We start from the raw sequence: 26,109 nt of genomic DNA, 5'->3' as shown, positions 1-26,109 counted from the left end.
TTAGCTCATCTACATTTCTTTGATGTCTGTAGAAAGTTACGTATTTTCATAAAGATTACGGTCCTACTCGTGTTGAGAAATCCCTTCCTCTTTTCTACAGTCTAGGAAAACAGTGCTTGATATTCTCCTCCTCGGAGACACACATACTAACAAAGTCTTGCTTTATAACTTTTATGGTGATAATGTGACTTTTACTAGTGTTATTAACAACGTACGAACTAGCATTTATCACGACAAGTGGCGGTGTTATTGCTGGAGACAGTCACCTACGTTGTGGTAATCTTTAGGAAGAAGATGCTGGTCAGGACTGACGCTGAGAACTCCTGTGTTGATGAGACCTTTTCTTGTCATAAAATAAAGTATCCTCTCCACTTCCTGAACACATCGAATGCGCACAAGACCCCGGACAATGATGTGAGGAATACATTTCTGAGGAGTAAGAGCTTCCTGTGTTTGGAAATAAAGCCAAACTGTTAAACAAAGCAAACAAATAAAACACAATTCTTGTTTCTTCAAAAAGTTCAACATAGAATTACCACATGACCCAGCAGTTGCCTTGCTAGGTAAATACCCAGAGGAACTGAAAACATATGTTCAAACAAAATGTTCAAAAGCAGCACTATTCAAATAGCCAAAAGATGGAAACTATCCAAGTGTCCATCAATGGGTGAATGGATAAACAAAATGTGGTCTATCCATATATGGAATATTATCCAGTCATAAAAAGGAATGAAGTACTAATCCATGCTACAACATGGATGAACCATGAAAACATCATGCTAAGTGAAGAAACTAGTTACAAAAGGCCCCATATTGTATGATTCCATTTATATGAAATACCTGGAATAGGCAAATCTATAGAGACAGAAAGTAGATGAGTGGTTGCCAGAGGCTGAGGGAAGTGGGAGGAACAGGAAGTCACTGCTTAACGGGTATGGGGTTTCTACTTGGGGTATTGAAAAAGTTCTGGAAGCAGATAGTGCTGACAGTTATACAACATTGTTTATGTACTTAATGCCACTGAATTGTACATTTTACAACAGTTAAAAATGGTACATTCTATGTTGTATGTATTTTACCACAATAAATGAAACTTCTCAGGGTAATTCAAATCCATCATTTATCAAGAAGATATAGTAAGATCAAAGGGAGGTTTGCCTGGTGAAGTAAAAAAAGAAGAAAGGGACCAAAGGAGGAAACAGGCATTTGTATTTCATCACTTAAGTTCCCCCTCATGGAGAATGACGGCTACACGGAGCGTGGGGGCAGATCACACCCACACATACCCCTGACCCAATAAACCACACAACAAAGGCCGCCACAGAAACCCAGGCTGCTGCCTGCATTGTCAGCAGGAAAAGCTGGATTCTTACCACCAATAAGATGTGGTGCAATTGATTTAGGAACTTGTTACCAAAAAAAAACCCACACTGCCTTTCTCAGTTCACCCGAGCTTTGGCAAGGCCCTGGTCCATTTCAAAGATCCAAGAACATCTAGGCCATTACCTTGGCCCAGTGTGCCACAGGCACGGGACGGGGGGCCCCCACCCCAGGCTCCCAGCACCCAGGCTTCACCAGACCCTGATCAAACACAGGAAAATGACTATATAACTCAAAGTGCTCGAGAAATAACATGTATACATTGGTTTGGATTGCTGCAGCAGATAAAAAAATTTGTATTCACAAAGTTTAAAAAAACTCATTTCAAAGTCTTTGATTCTTTTAAGGCAAACATATTTGTGTTTTTCCACCAGAGTATTAAATATACACAATACATACTATCTTCTTGTAAAAAAAATTAGAATAGATCCAGACTGACAAGGTCAGGGGTTTTTTTCTATAAGATTCTTCCACTGTATAAGTCAAATTTCAAAGTCAAATAAAAAATGTGAAGAAAAATGAATCCAAGGTTGTTTCTGAAAAGTGCCTCTTTACAACTTATGTACAGGAAATTCTGACCACAATATTGTTCAGTTCAGCAAATGTTTATTGAGCACCCACCTCAAGCCTGCTGGGGAGGAAATGAGTAAATCTACCTTGTTTACCTTCTCATCTGGGTATAACACGTATACACGGCATTAACCGCTTAATCAGGTCATCTCATCCTGGAGTCTAATTCAGTGGAACTGGAATTTCTCGCTTTAATCAAGATTACTTTGGCAGTCTTGCAAAATGTTCTGCATTCAGCAGTTACCCAAATAATTGCAGGAGAAATTAATAAATCAGAAAAATACTACGGTCAGGAAAGGCTTTGCCCCCACCACCCAACTTCAAGGCAGGTGCTGTGTGATGCCCCTAACATTTATTCAGTCCCAACAGAGAGCAAAGCACTGGTCTCAGCTGTTCGAGGATAACGAGGTGAATAAGAATCCCTGCCCTCAAGGGGTTTAAAATCCAACCTTGGGTGTTTCATTTTTTCTCTGTGACATTGCCATTGGAACTTTTTGAACCAAACTTTGCACCTTATACTCACTCACTAGCGAGTCAAGAATTCTGATGACATATGGTCTAAAGTGGTGGTTCTCAGCAAAGGGAGACTTTGCCCCCAGTTAGCAATATCTGGAGATATTTTTGGTTGTCACAACTGGGAAGTGCCACTGGCATCTAGTGGGTAGAGGCTGGGATGCTGCTGAACGTGCTACAATGCACAGGATGGCCCCCACACACAAAATTACCCACCCAAAATGTCAACACTGCTGAGGTGGAGAAACCCTGGTCATAAGGTTTCAGCCACAGGTAGAACAGCTCCTCTCTCTCCAGAGAAGGCTCTGTCCACGAGCTGTTAGCTAGCATGGCCCCCACTTACTTTGCAGTTAGTGTACCACAGTGCGAGGATGAGATTCCTCAGAGCCAGGTACATGGTGGGGTCTCGGGAATACTCTGGGAACTCATAGAGCTCGTCCAGCTCCATCACGTCCGGCCTCACGCATAGAGCTTTTCCACACTCGTTGGGCTGGTAGAAAGGCTGGAAGTACCGGTTCATGCCTGGAACTGACAGAAGACACAAACAGGCAAATCCTACAAGCTGTAACCTCCAAATCCGGGTGAATTAAACGGCAAAAACAAACCAAAAAGGATAGCCTAGACAAGGCCCACAGTCCGTCCTATGGAAATATTTCTGCTTACTCCATCCAGTTAGACAAAATATGCTTGAATTAAATATTTTTTCCCATTATTTTTTAACAAATTTAATTTCCATGGCATAGAAATTTTTTTAGATTTTTAATTGTGGTAAAAAAATAAACACTATAAAATTTACCATCTTCACCATGTTTAAGTGTGCAGCTCAGTAGCGTTAAGTATATTCACAATGTTGTGCAACAGATCTCCAGAACTTGTGTTTTTTTTTAATTTTTTTTTAAAGATTGGCACCTGAGCTTACAACTGTTGCCAATCTTTTTTTTTTTTTCCCTGCTTTTTTCTCCCCAAATCCCCCCAGTACATAGTTGTATATTTTAGTTGTAGGTCCTTCCAGTTGTGGCATGTGGGATGCCACCTCAACGTGGCCTAATGAGCGGTGCCATGTCCGCGCCCAGGATCCAAACCCTGGGCCGCTGAAGCGGAGTGTGCAAACTTAACCACTTGGCCACAGGGCCAGCCTCAGAACTTGTGTATCTTGTAAGACTGAAACTCTATACCCACTGAACACCAACTCCCTATGGAAATATATTTTAAAAGTAAGTTTTATTGGATTTTTCTGATTATAGAATGAATAGGTTCACAGAAGTAAACAACAATTTCTCATTCCTGACAATCCTTGAGTAGTGGGGTTACATTTAGAAGGACAATCTAAATCAGTTCTGTTTCTACGAATAGAGAATATTGATATAATAGATACTTGTTTTTCCAAAGCTGGAAAAAAATGCTGTTTTCTAATCTGCTTTTTAAATTCATGATATCATGAACATTTTCCCATGTCATTAAATACGACTTCAAAGGACATACAATTTTTATTTATTATTTAACCATTCCCCTGCTGCTGGACATTTAAATTTCATTTAATTATTTCACTATTGTAAACAATGCCACACAAACTTCATTCCACATAAATGTTTGGACTTTTGATAATTTACTTTGATAATTTACTTAGGATAAATTCCTAGGGTCAAAGGGGATCTACTTTAAGGTTTTAGATTCACACTGCCAAATTGTCCTTCATAAAGGTACACACCCACTAAGAGTATGTGAGTGCCTGTTTCATTCCACCTTCATTAACACTGGAATTTATCACCTCAGCTTTGATTTCGACCATATCTACCTTTTTAGAGGGCCCAACGTTATGAGTTAGAAACCTTAAGATAGGGCCACAATGTCAAAAATCTATTTGCACCACCAAAAACAAAGTTTGTTAGTATGCAGGCAGAAGATCTAGAACTCTCCTTGTGCACCAGCAATTCTGATGTAGAATTAAGATTCCTTTAAAGTAAATGCCTGCCCTGACCTGAAGTTGTGAGTTTTTTCAAGAGTGGATCATTTTGCCGAGATCACCAATGGCATAATTAGAAGCAGAAAGACTCAGAAAAAAGAAGAGCTGCTCATATAGTCACAACTTGCTTCTGATATGTGAGAATTTGCATTATCATCAAATCATGCAGCTATCCAACTTTCAAATAAATACTCATTAAAACCCGTAGACATGATTCCTGGCCAAGTGTTAGACTTTCCAATTATTGAGGGAAAAATTAACTGCACAATATTTTTTTTTTCTGCTTTATTTCCCAACCTCACCCCCATACATAGTTGTACATCTTAGTTGCAGGTCCTTCTAGTTGTGGGATAACTGCACAATATTTACAAATGATATGAGCGATCCACAGTATAACCAAATCCGTGAAACAATGAAGTGCTTTATGTCATATGATGCACACATTAAAAAAGTCTTTTCCATTCTGCTCACCCACACATATCCAGGAAAAGAGGGGGGAAGGGAAAGCAGGGCATGCCAGGACCAGCTCTCACCCAGCACAGAGGGGACCGCCTTGGAGTGCTCCAGCTTCCCGGGGCTGGTGTCGCTGGCTGCGCGGTTTGTGCTGGTGCAGGAGGGGCTCATGCCAACGCAGTCGGGGTAGTAGGCAGAGAGCAGGGGTGCTGCCACGCTGTCTTTCAGCAAAGGAGGTAGGATGAGCATGGAGTACCACCAGTGGTTGGAAACTTCCGACACTCTCTGAAATGGAGCAGAGCGAGACGAAGAGCGACAAGGGCAGACAAGGAATGTACATGCAGATTCAGCCAAGGACAGATGATTCTCTTCATTGCATTCACCCTTAACCCTCTACTCTGCCTCTTCCCACTCAAGAATCCTACACCAGAGTTCCGCACACTCAGATTTAGAAACAAAAATGGTTGGCAATACCCAGAAAGAATGCTTCCTTTCAGATATACGGCAACAGCCTTCGCCTCTCCCCCTCTCCTCCTCAAAAAAAACCTCCAACTCCAGGTAAGTCTTAAAGCTGCATCTATTTACTATATGGCAAGCCTAGGTTTAAGTGTGATACAAGAAATTTCTTTCTAGTCAGTAATCATTTATCAACCATCCTCCCTTTTTATTTAGGATTGAAAGATAATTGAAATTGAGAAACTGGCCATGAAAAATTATTCTCTTAAACAGTAGTCAAGCGTTCCTGCTTCTCACCAGAGGCTACTAAAAAACTTTCAGAGGGAAAAATACACTATAATCCTCAAAATAAGATGCTAAATTTAGAAATGAACAAGAAAAGCTATTTTCGGTCTTAAAATATGTGATCACATTCCAGAGTTGCTTTAACATATGGAGTCATTGGATCAAAGCATCCCGTGATGACTAATTATTGCAATAAAAATAAAATTTACTTGGCTTCTAGAAACACTATCACAAATCCTATGTTAGGCAGCCTTTTCCAAACGTGATCTTGAATGTATACTCCAAGAACTCTAAGAATCTGGTACAGAAAAACCTCAAGCTCAGGGCCCCTCTGATGTTAGTTCTCCAGGCTCCCAGCAAATGCCACTTGCCATCAAGCAGGGGTTTGAGAACTAAAAGTTTACAGGGTGAATCCAGTTTGGAGATACATTTTGTTTGGCCTCCACACTTCACAGGGTCCAAATCTGGGGAAAGCGTTTTTCAGTTTACTACAAGCCCCAACATCCCCTATTAAATAAATCCAGCTGCTTCACACATTCATTTTACTTTCCTGGCCCCTCAGGCCATGTCAGTCTGCAATCTTTGTTCTCAAGCTTGTTTTAGGTTTGGCTACCCTTGACCAGGCTGTGCTGTAGCGAAAAGAAGGGAAGCTTCAGTCCCTTCCCCAACACACCAGGGCCGCCTCTCTGGACCTACATCGGAGCTCAGCCCCAAAGAGAGAGTGAAATGAGTGTTCAGATCCCAACATTCCAAAAGGACCACTTAGAGAGCAGAAGGTAGGTGCCTTAAAAAATATGAATTCAGGCTCTTTCCATTCTCTTCCATTTTCTGGGTCTTGCAGCTTTGTTGATAAATTGAGTCAGGACCCAAAAGACACCCTGCCATCCTGTAACCTCCTCCTAGTTTCTCTTCCTGTTTTAAGCCCACTTGAGGGTGTTCCAACCAGCCTCTGCAGTGCAATACGAGAAACTCAAATGCTGACTAATAAATCACCACTTGATCTTGCTATTCCAAGTGTGTTTCTCAACACACTCACCATTCCTCAACACCTGGATATAATTCTGTCAACATGCCATCGAAAATCCCACTCCTACCTTTAATACACAAACCTCTGAAGAAATCAGACTTGATATAGTCAACTTACTAGCATATTCAATGAAATACCCAGTATACTATGTTAAATAGCATTCCCTCAAAACTCATGTCCACCCAAAACCACAGACTGTGACCTGATCTGGAAACAGCGGCTTTGCAAATATGATTAGTTAAGACAAGGTCACACTGGAGTAAAGTGAGCCCTAAATTTACTATGACTGGTGTCCTTATAAGAAGAGATACAGAGACAGGGGAGACACAGAGACAAGGAAGAGGGTCATGTGACGATGGAGGCAGAGATTGGAGTGAGGCATCTACAAGCCAGAGAACGCCAAAGATTGCTGGCAACACCAGAAGCTGGAAGAGGCAAGGAAGAACCCTCCCCTGGAGACGTCAGGGACCTCACGGCCCTGCTGACACCTTGATTTCGGACTCAGAGCCTCTGGAACCATGAGACAATAAACTTCTGTTGCTTTAAGCCACCCAGTTTGCAGTAACGTGTTATGGCAGCCTTAGGAAACTAACTCAGGCGCTCAAAATTTAGAAACCGCTTTAAAAGCGACCCTAAAATCCATAGTAATAGAAAAAGCATAAGGTTAGTGATTATGGCTATAAACTTGCTCCTGGCTCTTTCTTAACCGAACGCAAAAATAAATAACTGGCAGGTGAGCATCCAGGGACTCTTCTCAACTTTTTCAAGTTCTTAGATCCCAAGAATATGGCCTCTCTCCCAAAGTTCAGATTCTCCTGCATGCAAAATGGTCTGAATACTAGGGGCTGGACTCATGAGGTATTGTAACTGTATTTAAAGTAATTTTTTACTTTCTTTCTATAATGTCATCCTGTCTACCCTAAATCCAGAAATTATTTGGGCCACCGCTTTATGATGAAAATGTTTGAGGGTGCAACTAATTATTTAAAAAATATATATACACACGTGTGTGTGCATCTCACACCCCTTTATATAACAGAATGGATCTAAAGTAGATTTGTTAGGTGTCAATCCTCCCTTTGCCTAAAAATCAATCATAGTCCCTGAGATTCAGAAATCTAGAAAAACTGCAAATTATAATCCTGAATCACTGAAATGCAGAATAACTCAGAATTTTAAAAAATAATTTTCTAAAACAGCCGTTTCATCTGGTTTCACGGCCCATGGAATCTGCCAGCTCAGGTAGCAACATTTTATAAGACAAATGAAATGGGCCGAGGCTTTGCCAGGTGGAGATGCTGCTTGTCCTTCCTTATCTGGGCAGGGACTGGAGAAAGCAGTTACACAGAGGTCAGAATACACAAGAACACTCTCACAGCTGAGTCTCGGCCAAGACCATTAAATTACAGGCCTCTCGTTTCTTTCTTGGAAGGGTTCAAGTGGAGATAAAGTCACAAAGTCATCCATGAAAAACAAGTATAACAAGTCTGATCCTTGTAGTAATGCAAGGGAGCAGTTTCTTCCTTTTAATGTCCTTTTAATGCAGAGCAATATAAGCTTACTTTTTTTTTTTTTTTTTAACTTGGTGGAGGATCACCCATAATACCACTATTGCTAGCATTTTCATCGTATAGTTATCATGTTAGATTAAACAGCATTTGATCAGTAACCAAATAAAGAGAAACTCATAAAACTGTTGTTGTCATTTACTTATAGTACTTATCATAATGAACTCTAGCCTAGAACATGCAGAAATACTCACTAGATCCTCTGGAAGGGAACAATGGTCTGAGGTCTCGGGCTGCAAAAGAAAACCAAACATTAATTAGGTTTACTCATGAAATATAGTCTTATCTGTCAATTTACCTTCAATAAGAGATCTCTTTACACCGATCAGACCTTCAAAGAAAAAAAGTGTGATAAAATACTGTGTAAGCAAGGATGTGGGGAGGACAGCCACTCTAATAAGGATGTCTGGGGGGGAAATCTAAAGGAATATAACGACTCTGGAGAGCAATTTGACAGAATATGAAACTTTTAAATGCATGATGATTTGGCATTATCTTGTATAACTGAAGATGTATGTACTACATGCCGAGGAACTCCAACCTTGTTATATTTTCTAGAGAGATTCTCGTACATGTGCACCAACAGAAGTACTAGAAATTGTTCAAAGGGGCGTTGCTCGTAATAGAAAAAAGCTAAAAACAACCCAGAGGTCCATCAACAGTAGCATGGTAAATACAACACTGTGTTACATTCAAACAGCAGCGAGAGAAACCAGCCAGACCCAAAAGAACACACACTGTATGATTCTATCTACATAAAGTTCAAAAGCAAGCAAAATACCTAAAGTGTTGCAAATCAGAATAATAAGTGGAGGAACAAGGGATGGAAGTTGTGAGTGAAAGAGGGTATAAGAGGGGCCTGTAAATGTTTGATTTCTTTACTGGGAGCCGGCTAAATGGGGACTTTGTGAAAATTCATTGAGCAATGCATTTTGATTTGTGCATTTTCTGTTTGTGTGTTATATTTCAATTAAAAAGTTACCTAAATAAACTGAAGATTGGCATACCATATGGCCTGGCAAATCCGGCCCTTCAAATCTATTCCAGAGAAACTCCTGCACATGTGCACTAGGAGAGGCACGCAAGAATGCTCACAGGAGCACCGTATGTAAAAGCCAAAAACTAGACACAACTCTCAGGTCCAGGAGCAGGAGAATAGATACACTGTGGTAGATTCTCATTATGCAATACTACACAGCAGGGAAAATTGATGAACCAGACCTTTAGGCATCAAAATGGATGTATGTGAAAAACTTCACTGTTGCGTGAAAAGAGCAAGCTGCAGAAGAATACAAAAATTTGATACAATTTATAACCAGTACAAAAATATGCAAAAGTTTAATGTCATTTAGGGTTTCATAAATATGTATTAACTCTATAACCAAAAGCAGAGGAAAAATAAATGCAAAATTCAGAATGCTGTTTGCCCTTGCAGGGGAGGGAGAGGAAGATAACTACCAAGGGGCACCCAGGGAGCTACGGGGCACTGGTAATGCTGTTTCTAAAACTAGGTGCTAGGGGCCGGCCCTGTGGCCGAGCGCTTAAGTTCGTGCACTCCGCTTTGGTGGCCCAGGGTTTTGCCAGTTCAGATACTGGGCGTGGACCCAGCACGGCTCATCAAGCCAAGGTGAGGCAGCATTCCACATGCCACAACTAGGAGAACCTACAACTAGAATATACAGCTACGGATGGGGGGCTTTGGGAAGAAAGAAAGGAAAAAAAAGAAGATTGGCAACAGATGTTAGCTCAGGTGCCAATCTTCAAAAAAAAACAAAAAAACAAAAACTGGGTGCTGGGTGCACGAGTGTTGCTTTAATTCTTCATTCCTTACATACAAATTATAAATCCCCATTTCTCCTTATGAATTATTTCATAGTAAAACAACTGCATATACTCTTTGAGACAAATTTCATTTCTAGGAATTGATCCTATAAATATACTGAAAAATGGCATAGATATAGGGCTATTCACTGTAGCACTGTCACTAATGGTAAACATCTAAAAGTCACCTAAACGCCCTTCAATCATGCTAAATTCATCATGATACAGCCAGTCAGTGGCCTGATTATTACACAGTTTTTAAAGAGAAAGAGATCTTTATGTACTGATACGGAAGCACCACTGAGATATATTAAATGACAAAAGTGAGCTCCAAAACAGTGCGTAGTTTGCTACCCTTCTGAATTCTCATGTTGTTTGACAAATAAACCTTTCCAGACTTTGTCCTTGACAGAATACCACACTGAAATCCAAAGTGACTCTGGGTCAATAAACATCATTTAGATAAATATTTCAAAAGTTCAGGCTCTGGATGGCAATCAATTCGGGCTGGAGCAATAAGGTCTCCAAGGAGGATTTCTGGGGGGAAGTGGGAGGAAGAGATTTCAAAGGTGTGATAACCATGCTTAGAAGCTGGAATTGAGGAAGACCATAAAGCCTTCAACTTTAAGACAGCTCGGAGGAAAGAAAGGCAATTAAGTTTTCAAAAGCTTAAGGAATCTGACACCTCTGAACCCTTCTGGAAAAAAGCACTTGATGTTAAAATACATCCAACCAGGCAACGAATCAAAATAAAGAACTTGGGAGAGAAGGAACTGTGGTTAGAGAAATTGTGGGGAGCAGTAAATCCACATAAATACAGAAGCAAGAGTAAACAATGGAGGGACTATGGTTAGAGAAAATAAATGATACATTTACTCCAACAGAGTAAACTAAACTAAAACCCAAAGCAAACACTAACAAAAACAGGGAGAGGGGAATGGGGAAGTGGGCTGAAGTATGATGTAATTTACTTTTTCCTCTTTCATAGCAGGGTGTCGACTAATATAACCCAAAATTGAAACATGCAATTTTGTTAAAAAGTTAAGAGTGATTCCAACTTCTTAACATTTTCATCATACATTTTCTTAACCTTTTAGGGAGTTTTTAGAAACTGCTATTTCTTGAGATGAGGAAATAATTATCCTTTGTTGAGCAATTTCTTACTTCACTTTGGCTTCTTTTTCTTATTTTAAGTTATGTTGTATTAAATTCAATCATTTTAGGTAAAACTAGTTCTTTATCAGCTAGGCTTTCTCCTTGTATACGTGCAGGAAAACTCTTGAACGAATCTCATTTAATGATGGCTATTTCATGACGATGTCTGCATGATTTTTTTTTTCACTATCATCTTTGTTCTTTTCTATATTGCTTGAATTTTTCAATGATAAACGCGTATCATTTGTCTAAGAACAAACTCATTCTAAAGAAAACTTCAGACTTTTCAAAAACCACTTAAATTGAAGAAACTGAAAATGACAAATACCACCCAAGGAAAAATCAAGTAAACAAAAAAAGGGACACAGATAAGTTGAATGATTAGTAGAGATGAAGTCAAAATTGTACATTCTCCTATAAGCAGGTAAGAGAGAGGACAGACTATGGATAAACCAAAACTATAGTTAAACCAAAGCTAGTCAAAGCACAGTACAAAATGATTTTAATATAAACTTTTTATATATGTATTTATATAAAAATACAAACTAAAATCACACCTAGTATTTAGCAACATGCTGTTATTACACAAATCATTCAAAATATTTTTTTAGTTGTTTAGAAACTTCACAGAAATAGGGTGAGTGAAAATGGCCCAAAGGCGAGGATCTGTTAAAATAGTCTGCTATTTTTGACTGTTCCGTGGCTGAACTCTCCAACTGGTACCAAACATTAAAGAAGAAATAATAACCTTACACAAACTCTTTAACAAAAATAGAGACCAACGATATACCTCTCAGGTCATTTTATGGAGCCAGGATAACTCTAACAGCAGAACCTGATGAGGATATTACAGAAAAAGAAAATGACAGAGAGTATCCATTGTGAACACAGATGCAAAAATCTTTAACAAAATATTAGCCAACCGAATCCAACAATACATTAAAAGGATAATACATTAAGAACAAGTAGAACTTTTTCCCCAGAATGCAAAGTTGTTTCAACATTCCAGAATCAGTATAACTCACCACATTAACAGATTAAAGAAGAAAAACCATATGATCATCATAAAAGGTACCCAAAAAATCCAACATCCATTCATCATAAAAAATTCTCAGTAAACTAGGAGGAGAAAGGAAGTTCCTTGATCTGATAAAATGCATCTGAGAAAAACTACAGCCAATATTAAACATAATGATAAAATACTGAACACGATCTTCCTAAAGTCAGGAACAGGCAAGGATGTCTGCTTTCCCACTTCTATTCAACACTGTATCGGTGGTCCTGACCAATGTAATAAGGTAAGAAAGAGCAAAAAGACAGAGTTTTTAAAAAAAAAAAAAAGTTTTATTCACAGCTGATGCGATGGTGGAAAACCCAAAGGAAGCTACAAAAAGATCTATGGAATTTAATAAGTGAAGTGAACAAAGTCTCTGGGCTTCAAGTCAATATACAAAAATAAATTGTATTTCTATATAATTGCAACAAACAACTCAAAAGAGAAGTTAAAAGCACATTCTACTTACAGTCACAGAAAAAATAAAATATCTAGAAATAGTTAACAAACGACATCCTTGGTGAAAACCAGAAAACATTGTTGGGAGAAATTAAAGACCCTGAAAAGATAGATAGATATACTGTGCGTATGGGTCAGAGCAGGGGTCAAGAAACATTTTCTGTAAAGATAGTAGGTATTGTAGGTTCTGTGGCTCATATGGCCTCTGTCGGAATTACGCTGATATTGTACCATGCAAGTAGCCATATACAATACGTAATGAAGGAGCATGTCTGTATTCCAAAAAAACTTGATGTTCAAAAACAGTCAGGGGGCCAGATTTGGCCCATGAACAAGAGTTTGCTGACCCCTGGATTAGAAGACAGAAAAGTGAAAGGAAGTCAATTCTCCTCAAATGATCTATAGATCCAATGCATTCCAATCAAAATCCCTGAGGCTTTTCTGTCGATACTGACAAGCTGATAAAATTTACATGGTTACATAAAGGACCTTACAATAGCCAAAACGATCTTAAGAAAAAGTCACAGGAACTTACACTACCTGATTTTAAGACTTACTATAAAAATAGAATAATTCAGACAGCAGTGTATTGGGTAAGCATAAACAAAGAAATCCGTGGAATAGAGTCCAGAAATAGACCTACATGTCCGGCCAACTGATTTTTGGTAATAGTGCCAAGATAATTCAATGGAAAAAAATCGTCTTTTCAACAAATGGTACTGAACAACTCAATATTTATATGAAAAAAACTGAATCTTGGCCTATACTTCACATCAAAACCAAAGTTAACTCTAGATTAGTGATCTAAATGTAAAGGCTGAAATTATAAAGCTCCTCAAAAGGGCCAGCCTGGTGGCGCAGCGGTTAAGTTCACACGTTCCGCTTCAGCAGCTCGGGGTTTGCCAGTTAGAATCCTGGGTGTGGACATGGCACCACTTGGCAAGCCATGCTGTGGCAGGTATCCTACATATAAAGTAGAGGAAGATGGGCATGGATGTTAGCTCAGGGCCAATCTTCCTGAGCAAAAAGAGGAGGACTGGCAGCAGATGTTAGCTCAGGGCTAATCTTCCTCAAAGAAAACATAGGAGACTATCTGTGCAAGTTCTGATTTCTGATTTCTCAGAAAAGATACAAAAAGCCCTAAGCATAAAAGAAAAAATGGATAAACTAGGCTTCAAAATTAAAAACTCCTGCTCAACAAAAGACCTATTAAGAAAATGAAAAGGCAAGACAAACAGTGGGAAAATATTTAAGATACATATCTCATATCCATATTACATAACTCCTACCAGACAAATCCAACTTTTAAAAAAGTCTTGAACAGATATTTCTCCAAAGAACTACTATGAATGACCCGCAAGCATATGAAAGATGCTCAACATCGCTAGTCATCAGGGAAATGCATAAAACCACAATGATAGACCAGTACCCACCCGCTAGAATGGCTAAAATTAAAAAACAGTACCACCACCAAATGCTGTAATATGTTACAGCAACTGTGGAAAACTATTTGGCAGTTTCTTAAACAAACATAAATTTGCCCTCTGACTCAGCAATTCCACACCCAAGTATTTACTCTTACGAAATGAAAACAAAGGTCTACAAAAACGCTTGAACAGAATGTTCACCATAGTTTTATTCATCACAGCAAAAATCTAAAACAACACAAGTGCGCTTCAACAAGAAAATAGTTAAGAGAATCATGGTATATCCATAAAATGAATCACTACTCAGCAATAAAAAGGAAAAAACTACTGATCCATGCAACAATATGCATGAATCTCAAAAAGAACTTTACTCAGTGAAAGAAACCAAGCACAAAGAGTATAAATTGGCTGATTCCATTTTTATGAAGTTCAAGATCGGGCAAAACTCTGCTTAGGGCATAGAAATCAGAATAGTGGTTGCCTCTAGGAGGAGGGAAGGAAATAAGTGGAATTTGTTAGGATGGTGAAAACATCATGTAAAGATCTGTGCATATAATTACAGGATGTAATTATACCTCAATAAAAAACAAGATGCAGTTTACATCTATTAAAAACACTACCACTCAATGCAGGTAAGGTTTATATAAAATGATCACTGAGCAATAGGTCTTCAAACCTTCAAAAGTAGTTTAAAGGGGGCCGGTCCCATGGCCTAGTGGTTAAGTTCAGTGCACGCAGCTTCGGCAGCCCAGGTTCAGGCCTCGGGTGCAGATCTACGCCACTCAACAGTGCCCATGTTGTGTGGCAACCCACATACAAAATAGAGGAAGACTGGCACAGATGTTAGCTTAGGGTGAATCTTCCTCAAGCAAAAAGAGGAACAGATGTTAGCTCGGGCAACTCTTCTTCAGCACAAAAATAATAAAAATAAAAATAAATAAAAATAGATCTAATAAAACTGTATTTTGAAAAAGTAGTTTAGATATTTGAATCAAGAGCCTTAAAAAACCTGCCTACCCTAAATATGTAATCAAATGCACTTCAAAAAGTTCCAGTAGGATAAATCAATCATTAAGAGTGATTATCTGTTAGGGTGGGAAGGAAAAGATCGTCGTTAAGAAAGACTTCCACTTTTATTCGTGCATGTGCATGTCTGTGTGTGTGTGTGTATACATATATTCAATTTACTTTTTTTAACCCCTGAGATTATATTCACGTAATACTTCTGTAAAATTTAAAACAGTAAAATAACTCCCAAGCGTTCATATGCTTTTTCTCATCTCACTTCGCAAAAGCTTCCAAATATTTTTACAATAATCATGAGTTGCTTTAATAATATTTATATCTTAAACCCTAGACTTTTAAAAACTTGAACATAAACTTTATAAAGCTTTTCATTCATTCTTTAAAAGGGAAATATTTGAACTAAGAAAATATTTTGCTGGTGATGATTGTACATCTTTGTGAACATACCATAAACCACTGAATTGCATACTTTAAAAGGTGATTTTATGGTTATGTGCATTATATCTCAATTTTAAAAAACAAAAGTATTTTACTTCTGAGGTTACAATGTCTCCTATATTCTTTAATGTACTGAAGGAACTAGGGACATTTGAGCAGACTAATGCTTTAACACATTAAGGCAATTACACTTTTAAACACTAAGTAATTGCCAAGTGTCAAAAAAGGCACTTTATACCAGGTACGGCAGATTCCCAGTTGCCCACACATATCCATTAATCCCTTCTTCCTTACTAACAGGAGTGTGATTTTGCTTGATATTGCAACATGCTCAGTTATAAAATATTTTCTCCCTTTGTCCTACAGTTATTCAGAGTAGCTGCATGATTCTGTTCTAGCCAATGAGATATAAATAGAAATCCACTGTCGGAACTTCCAGGAAAGCTCCTGATCTCCCAATAAAAGAGGGAAAGACTCAGCTGGTACTCTCCTCCCGCCCTTTGCCTTTCCCCTCTTTTCTGCTTAGCATTTGGACACGATGACTGACAGTGCAACAACCATCTTGTGGCTGAACCAAATTTTGGCTAAATCACTGTCTGGCAAAACTGGAAACTAGAAGGACACTTCCATGGGCAACTACACCAACCCTGGACAGACTATTTCCAAGCTGCTTATGATGAGAAAAAATAAAATCCTTAATTGGTAAGCCATTGTAGTTGGAGTTCTTCTATATGCGGATGAATAAAATTCTGATACAATGATCAATACAACAAATGAAAACTATACATCATTACTGACAACTAAATTAACCTATCAATTAATTCCAAAGGGAAACCAACAGAGATCATACCTTAACAGCAGTGTTTGGTTTCATACCACACCGGTAGGTCCTTGCTATGTGTGGAGTAAGCTGGATTTCCTTGGTAAGCTGCCTCCATTTTCTACACTCGGGTTTTGTACATTGAACCTAGACGGAAAGTAGTAAGTCAAGGTCAATGAGTTGCCTAATCTCCAGCTGACATTTTTATCCTCTACCACTCACTGTCATCTTCTCCATATGATTTGACCAAGCTTTCAGCACTTCTAAGTACTCTTTCTTCCCCTTGCATCACCGCCACCCACATAATCCACTTTTATCCCATCCGGGTAATTTCTGATTCAATACTAGCTCAGGCACCAGGAAAGTGCAAAGGGGATCTGACTACTGCTGTCAGAAAGATTTTCCAGCTCTAAGCCAAGGAAATAATCAGAGTTAAGTTTAGTTACAGTTAGAAAGCATACACACTAAATGTAACGTGGTCTCCTGGTTTGGATCCTGGAAGAGTAAAAAGACACTAGTGAAAAAACTGATGAAATCCAAACAAAGTCTGTAACGTAGTTATTACTACTATACTAACATTAATTTCTTAGTTTGACAAATAATCATGGTGTGTTGTATGATAACATTAGGATAAACTGGGTGAAGGATATATAGGAACTCTCGGTACTATGTTTGCAACTTTTCTGTAAATGTAAAATTGTGCCAAAACAAAAGATTTTATTTAAAATAAAAGTATGCAGATATCTATATGCAAAAGAATGAAGTTGGACCACTACTTCACACATACACAAAAATTAACTCAAAATGGATCAAACACCTTAATGTAAGAGCTAAAATGATAAAACTCTTAGAAGAAAACATGGGAGTCAAACGTCATGACCTCAGATTTGGCAATGGATTTTTAGATATGACACAAAAGCATAAGCAGCCAAAGAAAAAATGGGTAAACTGAACTTCATCAAAATTAAACATTTGTGCACCAAAGGGCACAATAAGTGAAAAGAGAACCTATAGGAGAAAATATTTGCAAATCACACATCTGATAAGAGTTTAGTATCCAGAATATATAAAGAACTCTTACAACTCAACAAAAAAAGACAAACAACACAATTTAAAAATGGACAAAAGATCTGAACAAATATTTCCCCAAAGAAGATATACAAATGGCTAACAAGCACACAAAAAGATGCATCAGTCATTAGGAAAAAGCAAATCAAAACCACAATGAGATACCACATCATACCCACTAGGATAGCTAGAATAAAAAAAAAATGGAAAATGAGCTGGTGAGGATGCAGAGAAATTTGAACCCTCATACATTACTGGTGGGAATGAGAGATGGTGCAGCTATTAGGTAGGAAAAGAGTTTGGCGGTCCTTTAAAGACTTAAACATAGAATCACCATATGACAATAACAATTTTATTCCTAGGTATATACCAAAAAGAATTGAAAACAGGTGTTCAAGCAAATATTTGTACACAAATGTTCATGGTAGCACTATTTGCAATAACTAAAAGGTAGAAATGACCCGAATTACTATCAACAGATGAATGGATAAATAAAACGTGGCAAATCCATACAATGGAATATTATTCACCCATAAAAAAGAATTAAGTATTAACACATGCTACAACATGGATGAACCTCAAAAACATTATGCTAAATGAAAGAAGCCAGTCGCGACAGGTCACATACTGCCTGATTCCTTTATATAAAACATCCAAAATAGGTAAATCCATAAAGACAGAAAGCAGATTAGTGGTTACCGGGGGCTGACGGGAGAGAGAAATGAGAGGTGACTGCTTAATGGGCACAGGTTTCCTCTGTGAATGATGAAAATGCTCTGGAATTAGATAAGAGGTAGTGGCTGCACAACATTGAGAATATACTAAACGCCACTGAATTGCACATATTAAAATAGTTAATTTTATGTTATGTGAATTACACTTCAGTAAAAAAATTGTGCAAGAGAAGCTCAGAATTACCTACATTAAAAAAACTGGCAAATCATTTATTAAATGATGATATATTTACCTTATATATGCAATCACTAAAACATATTTTCAAAGAATGGCTAAATGGAAAAATAATATAAAGTTAAATTAATAAAAAAACTAAAAGTTACCAAAAACTTATATGCAAAGTATGATTTTACACCTAATTAGGATTTGTATATAAAGCATGGAATCGTGTTTAAACATACACATAAAAATACAAACAGAGGGGCCAGCCCAGTGGCATAGTGGTTAAGTTCATGCACTCTGCTTTGGCAGCCTGAGGTTAGCAAGTTCAGCTGCCAGGCGTGGACCTAGCACTGCTTGTCAAGCCATGCTGTGGTGGCATCCCACATAAAATAGAGGAACACTGGCATAGATGTTGGCTCAGGGCAAATCTCCCTCACCAAAAAAAAAAAAACAATTGAACAGAAAAAAAGATCAGAGAGATATGTACCAAGCTTAGCAACAGCTACCACCAGCTGGTGGTGAGTCTTTAGTTTCTTCTTTATACTATGTTAAATTATCTAAGTTTTCTACAAAAATAAAAAATGTGAATTGCTTTACTAGACATAGAACAATAAATGCAGTAAGAGAAAAAGATTTGCTGAAAATTGGTATTTTCATCCAATGCTCTTGCTTTTAGCTCCACAAATGTTTCAGAGAACAATAATGGGTTATCCTTTTACCCAGTAGGGCAGCTGCTGGTCTGCCATGAAAGCTTTGGGACTAGGTTCAGTTTTTCCATTGCTAGTCCATATTTTTTTCCACGTAGTATACTTGTCATATCCATCCTTATGGCTGAAAAAAAAAAAAAAATAAACATATCAAGTTAATCAGGTTTTCAAAATAGAAGGCAGGTTAATAAATCTTATGTAAAGGACTTAACTCGCCATATTATAAGGAGGGGGAATGTTATTCCAGCACCCATAAAACGAGTTGTCAGTTGAGTATCTGAAACTATTAAGAAGGGGTGGCTACCTGTCCAGAGCCTTCTAGTCGTCAGCATCCTCCCCAAAATCTTTGCATCCCTCCCCATGCACCGTCACACAACAGCAAAGCAGCTCCTAGATTTTTCAGAACTTGCAGACTAAAGAAATCAACTGTCTCACAGCAGATATTTTTTGAGCCCTGAGCGTGCACACACGTAAGCACGCGCGCACACATGCATACTATGTCATCAAAGTTCTGGCACAGCTGTAGTCAGCACAGGCATTGACTGAAATGGTGGAATAACTCAGTAAGCCTGGAGGCTCAGTCTTAACTGTCTGACTCCCTCCACTGCCCCTGCCACTGTCCCCTCCACCACAGAAACCTCAAACAATTAGCGAACAAACCTTCTGTAGTAATGGTCAAAGCATTCATTACAGAAATGCTCCCCACAGGAGAGGTGATACCATCGAGATGTGTAGCCATTTTTGGCGCATCTGAAAACAGCAAAAACATGTAGCTTTGGTGACGAATAAACATTTCTTCCCACTTTTTTTTTAAAACATGGATCAAGCACCTCCTATGAGCCCATTTTGCATTATCTCCACTTAGAATCCTAACAACAGGGGAAACAAAATGGATGAATGATACATAATAAGACATGGTGAGGACACAGGGACTAGACCAGTGGTACCTAACCCAGCTGGCTGCACCTGAGAAGGGCCTGGGGCTTTGGAGTTTTATCAAGACGCCCTGGAGCAATGATAGCGTTTTACGACATGAAACAAAGGGTGTCACTGTGCTTGGTGTAAGGTCATGTTGAAGGAGAGAAGCCCAGTCTCTAGCAATAACATCTGACCCAATACTGAACAGTAAACAAGTCTGGCCAACTGGAATCTGACCACTGAGCAAGCAATCTGACAAACATAACCTGTCAAACAGCCAATAATGTAGTAAAAGAATGAAATACAATGCCATTATGAACACTAGCACCCCACCTCTCTGTGATTAAAAAAAAATATGCGATTTTTTTCCAGGTTGTATTGAATCTTAAGCCTTAATTGAAGATTTTTCTCTAGAAGTAAAAAGTCATGCTTGGGTCATCCTAATAAAAATGGCAAGAGTGCAATTAGCTACAGAGTTTCAATGAGACCTGTATATGTCTATTGGAAGAGGAGGTATGTTATATGAGGGAGAGCACAGAGAAAAGTAAACACATGGTGGTCTTACAGGGAGCTCAAGGGTTCTCTCTACCGTCTCCCCACCTCTTACCCTATCCCACCTTCAACCCCCCCAGAGAGGTACAGCTATTGTCAGTCGGATTTGAGGACACTGGCCACTATGCAGAGCTGATAAGGCTAGGTCTAACAGGAGGAGCATATAAGAGGGGGTGGTGTGTACAGAATATACGAGTACTGTCTCTATTATTAGATGACTTACAGTACGTATATCTATCTTTAGGAAAACTATCTTCGAGGATGATGGTTCCCACAAAGAATGCTCTCACAGGCAGGAATGTGAGGCCAAGACACACCATCTAAACAGACCTTTCAGAAGCACTTGCAAAGCACACAGGACACGTTGCTGTACAGCCCGCCTTTTCACATTTCCTGTACTTCTTCTCTGACCCACCGTCTTCATCCTCGTCTGTTGTCTCTGTTGCTTTTTTCTTTGCCTGAGGAAGAACCAGCTGAGGTTAACCTTTCACTGGCATAGTCAAGGGTGAAGGTGGTGGAAGGTTTATTACTGAAATCACTTCCACGTTAGGAGGAGGTCTAAACGTGAAGGTCAACGACATCGTGGCAATAGTTTAGGGGCTGACAATACAGCAATTTTCCTGAGACTGCACTGCGTAAATAATTCACTAACTTGCTAGAAATATAGAAGTAGCACTTTAACAATAGGTCTCTGAGCAGAGAACTAAAATGCACATGAGGCTTTCTTAGGAAAAAGCTGCGATCAGTCAAAATAAAAGCCACTCTCAAATTAAGATTCTTTTTTCCTTTACTTAGAGCAGTTACATCCTCTCAGTACTGCAGATGAAAAACCAGGTGATGGATAAAAACTGGACTGTTGGTGGTGAACACGATGCAGTCTATACAGAAACTGAAATATAGTGATTACACCTGAAATTTACACAATGTTATAACCCAATATGACCCCCATAAAATAATTTTTAAAAAACTAGAAAAATTCTAGAAAAAGAATTACACCATTCAATATTTTTTTTAAAAGCCCTACAAAAGGGATGGCAGCCAGTAACCCGCCAACAGCACCCAACCAACTATAAGCTGAAGTCCAAATTCCTGTGAGTGACACAAGTCAAGTATGAGCTGGCCCCAGCTCATATCCTGGAGGCAATCACACAGCTGCAATTCTATAAACACCCACGCTGATTTATGCTCTATACCTTATCTTTGCTGTTTCTGCTGCCAGATATGCTTTTTTCTACATACTATCACTTTATTGCACTGGACTGTGATTGTCCTGGGGTGAATTTCTCCACTAGATCGCAAATTCCTTGAGGACTGGAATTATATCTTTTCATCTCTAATTCTTCAGTCTCAATCCTAATAATGCCGTGTGCTCAAAACAGATGCACTGAATGAATGAATGGCTAATACCTGCCTCCCGGAGCTCCTCAAAGGAAGACTATCCGGAGAATGATCAAAAGATGCTTTTTTCTTTGTCCTCCCCCGTGGAGTTGCCATTGTATCAGAAAGTCTGCAAAAAAGAAAAGAAAAGAAAAGAAATCATTAAATATTAACATCTGCTAATACTTTCAACACTCTGGAGCAGTGTTATTATGTAATTTTGTAGGTAAGAATATATGCTCTGGGGGCTGGCCCAGTGGCATAGCAGTTAAGTTCGCATGCTCCACTTCAGCAGCCCAGGATTCATGGGTTCGGATCCCTGGAAGGGACCTATACACTGCTCATCAAGCCATGTTGTGGCTGCATCCCACATACAAAGTGGAGGAAGATTGGCACAGGCGTTAGCTCAGTGAAAATCTTTCTCAAGCAAAAAGAGGAAGATTGGCAACAGATGTTAGCTCAGAGCCAATCTTCCTCAACAATAACAACAAAAGAATATATACTCTGCAGTTAGATTGCCTGAGTGTGAAGCCACTGCTTTCAAGTTACTTAAATTCTTTAAGCCTGAGTGTTCTTATATATAAAATGTGCATAGCAAGAGTGTACCACAGTACTGGAGTGAGGATTAAGTAAGATAACCTATTTAAAGCACCAGGCCTGTCATATTACAAGTATTCAACAAATGTTATCCATTAGTAGCATGTACATTTCAAAATATAAAAATGAGAAACACACCACACAAATGACCAACAAACAAATTACACTATCTTTCTAAAATTCAATAAGTAAAAACACCTAGTTTTTGTCCGTTATGTTCCTCTCCATCTTACTGTGTCTTCTTAGCAGTTCCTGAATTTTGATCTCTTATTATACTTTAAAAGGAAAACTCACTCATTCCTTCCCAGTAGAACTCAACAAATAAATCTCAGGCACACTGTACAGTCACTACTGAATATGGGAATCTGGGTTAGAGTGTCACTGGTATCTTCTACTGAAAAAATGTTATGAGTTCTCAAACTAGTCTAATAACAGCACAGTTACACAAATATTAAGAACCAAAAGTCTACAAGAAAATAATGCATAGTGATCATGAATAATTAAGAGTTATCAAGTATTTTTCCAATTAAATTAGATAAGGAATGAAAGATGCTTAGCATAAATAAGTACTCAATAATATATGGATTCTACAATTATCACACATCTCCTCCCCTGATCCAGCGTATTTACTACACACACACTTACAGAAAATGATAGCATGAAAAATAAATAGGATATACCTATGGATAAGGAATTTGAAAGTGGAAAAGTGTTATTGTAAGATACAAATTTCACATATATAATCTCGAGCTTTGAGAAAAGCTTTGAGGAGCTTGTAATCCTAATGTTTCACATCTCCGGGTTGTTCCAACATTGATTAAGAGCATTTTTCATGGATTATTAACATCATGTGAAAACTTTCAGTATGCCATCCACAACGACTTTGAGAAATTTTGATACCAACGTTATGGATAATTTTCCTTCGACTCAGTCTTCATTTTCTCAAAACCATTTTGTTAGTTGTGAACACGTAAAGCCTATACATATTCTGAAATGCATTATAGTTCTTCAAGCATTAAATAAGTTGCCATTTAGTTCTGCAGCACTCATTATACTGCCACACAAAGCGCTAATCATGTTTAAAGCATTACCGTCTATCTATAATTGTTAGACCCAAAGAAGGCTTTCGGGATCACATTTGTAGTTTCCAAAGGCTGTCCAATCTAACAAATCTCTTTATATAAAAAACGTATCTCACATTATTCATAAAATGAACCACAAATAAAGCATATGTAAATATGTAAATGTACAGTAAATGTAAGTGTTGCAGCAAAAATATTTGCATCTAATGCAGGGAACGTAAATAAAATTAGCCTAGGTTTGTGCAACATTTGACCCTGTCATCCAGGAATGCAAGAATTCCCAAAAGAAAGCGTAGTTTCTGGAAATTTCACCAAACATTTTTAATCCAACTGTATACTGGAAAATATGTATTTAATTGCAATAGAAAATAATATATTCGGGAAGTCGTTAAGAGGAAACGAAAACATCAGCTACAAAAGCCATTATTGTCTATGCTATCTGGGAAAAATATAACTGAAGATTTTTAGGACAGCACATTTTTTACCTTTAGTTATACAATTAATAGTTATGTACCCTTACCCTTTTTTGACACTTCCTATAATTCTGTACTTTCACTATTACTGAGTTCTTGTCGATTAAAATGGAGGGAAAAATTTTTAAGTAAAGTTGGAAGGACTACATTTATTGCGCTTTTAAATACAATCTTAGAAATGCTGATCAAAGTGTCATTAAAACAAACTAGTACACTGAAAGTGCTTTCCCACCTGGTTTTTCAAATTAACAAACACACCTAACTTTAACTATAATCAACTTGTTTCAGGTTCAATGTGATTTTATAAGCGTATTTCTTCCTAATTTTAAATTCATAGCTTTGGTTTTCTTTTAATGTGACAAGAGAGAAAAACAGTGGGGTTTTTTGGGGGTAAATATGTAAGCGGATATATCAATGTCTAGATTTCTATTTTAATAATTCCCAGGATTTTTTTCTGAAGTAGCTTATTCAGAAAGTTTTTTTTAAAAAAACACACAGAATTCATAAAAATATGAATCAAAAGGACTCCAGGTTGGGATAAAAATTTACAGTGATGTCAGCATAATTTCTAAAAATAGGACAGACTACTAGAAACTTCTTCAGAGACCAGAGAAACAGGAATTTCCCTTTGGGCTGTTAAAATACGGCAGGACAAGCACCTGACTACACTCACACTAATGAAATTTTCCGAAATATGGATCCAGTTCAACTGCCTAAAGGTTTTGTTGACTACTTTCTCTGCCTGGAAGACAATGAATTATTGATGCTCATTTTCCCACGTACCTCCTGAAGAAACCTCTCCACTCGCCTTTCTTCCACTAAAAGAGAGATTTTTTAAACACAACCAAACAAAACGCAAAAGCCTTGAGTTGTGTGCGTCTATGTGGAGCGCCGGATCTCCACGCTCACCCAGGGAAGGCTGGGCCTCCATCTGGCTGGGTTCCATGTCACCGAACCCCAACTTTCTACAGCTGGGCCTGCCTCTTCCTTCCTCTTTCACCTGCCAGCTGCCAGGCTGTTGACTAACACAGCTACCGTAATCGGGCCGCCCCCTCCGGGTCCCCAGTCCCGGAGGAGTTACCCCAGCAACCTGGCAATGCTGGTCGTGTCTCGGCGCGTGCCGGCTGCGCCGGAGTCTTACTACAACACCTGCGAGGCTGTGCCGGCTGGGCGCCGCCACACTACCGGCTGGAAAGAACACGCGAGGGAGTTCCCACACCCGGACTATGGGTTTCCCCCCGCAGCAGACGCTCCCCAGGTGACAGGGCTCTGACAGCCCCCAGGAGGGAGCCCCAACGCTCCCCGGGCCAGCTGCAGCCGCCTCGCTTTCCGAAAAGCTTTCTCGTCTCTTCTCCGAACTCGGAGAAGCAACAGCCTCCGGGGCTCACCTTTGCGCTGAAGAGGTGCAAGGAGTCGCGTGGAGAAGGCACCGCTGGACAGAAAGGAAACATTGTAGGAGGGTTAGGAGAGACCCGCAACACGCGAGGAATTGGGGAACGCGGTCTCGCAACACCCCAGCCTGAGAAGTCCCCCTTCCGCGGACGGGGATCCCCACCCCGCACCCCGCTTCCAAGCCGGGGAGCGAGGTCTCAGCCCTCGGGCACGCGTCCACCGCCCACCCGGGCGAGGGGCGCTGCACCGGGGGAGAGGGAGAGCTTGCACCCCAGCTAAACTGCTTTGTGCAGAGCTGTCACCCGAAATCCGCCGCCGCCCCCACGCCCGCCCCCGGAGCCGCCGGCCCCCCACCTCGGAGCGCCGGTGAGACGGTGCGCGCCGCCTCGGGCTGGGGGCGCCTCTCCGGAGCCGCGCGCCGCGAGCACAGGACAGCAGGTTCCGCGCCGCGAGCCGCAGCCTCCGCTCGGCCGCCGCCGCCGCCGCCGCCGCCGCCGCTTCCGCCCCTGTCACGGCGTGACCCGGGGTGGGAGGAGCCGGCGGGCCCAGGGAGGAGGACCGTACCCGCCTTCGCCTTCGCCGCGGCGCTCGCCCCGCCCTGGCCATTTCCGCCGCTGCGCAAGCCGGGGCG

The 26,109-nt window shown here is 39.6% G+C and overlaps 1 protein-coding gene across 3 annotated transcripts in view; it reads right to left on the bottom strand.

The window, feature by feature from the left end:
- The window catches only part of KDM1B (lysine demethylase 1B), a 47,642-nt gene extending 21,535 nt beyond the window's left edge, over positions 1–26,107 (bottom strand). The window contains exons 1-11 of one of the 3 annotated variants that reach the window (XM_070584128.1): positions 25,833–26,107; positions 25,475–25,518; positions 21,965–22,064; positions 20,888–21,015; positions 19,748–19,837; positions 19,100–19,211; positions 16,446–16,562; positions 8,410–8,448; positions 4,960–5,164; positions 2,807–2,991; positions 271–447 (exon numbers count right to left, since the gene is read on the bottom strand). In XM_070584128.1, the coding sequence (XP_070440229.1) occupies positions 271–447; positions 2,807–2,991; positions 4,960–5,164; positions 8,410–8,448; positions 16,446–16,562; positions 19,100–19,211; positions 19,748–19,837; positions 20,888–21,015; positions 21,965–22,064; positions 25,475–25,518; positions 25,833–26,084 (1,449 nt within the window). In that variant the 5' untranslated portion in view covers positions 26,085–26,107. Of the gene's footprint in view, positions 1–270; positions 448–2,806; positions 2,992–4,959; positions 5,165–8,409; positions 8,449–16,445; positions 16,563–19,099; positions 19,212–19,747; positions 19,838–20,887; positions 21,016–21,964; positions 22,065–24,869; positions 25,096–25,474; positions 25,519–25,832 lie in introns of those variants that run through there. The other 2 variants (XM_070584129.1, XM_070584130.1) reach the window with 2 other exon arrangements.
- Positions 26,108–26,109: the final 2 nt, after the last annotated feature.

Source organism: Equus przewalskii, chromosome 19, assembly GCF_037783145.1.
Source record: "Equus przewalskii isolate Varuska chromosome 19, EquPr2, whole genome shotgun sequence".
In the NCBI taxonomy this organism is placed as follows: domain Eukaryota; kingdom Metazoa; phylum Chordata; class Mammalia; order Perissodactyla; family Equidae; genus Equus; species Equus przewalskii.
This window is presented reverse-complemented; position numbering and strand designations above follow the sequence as displayed.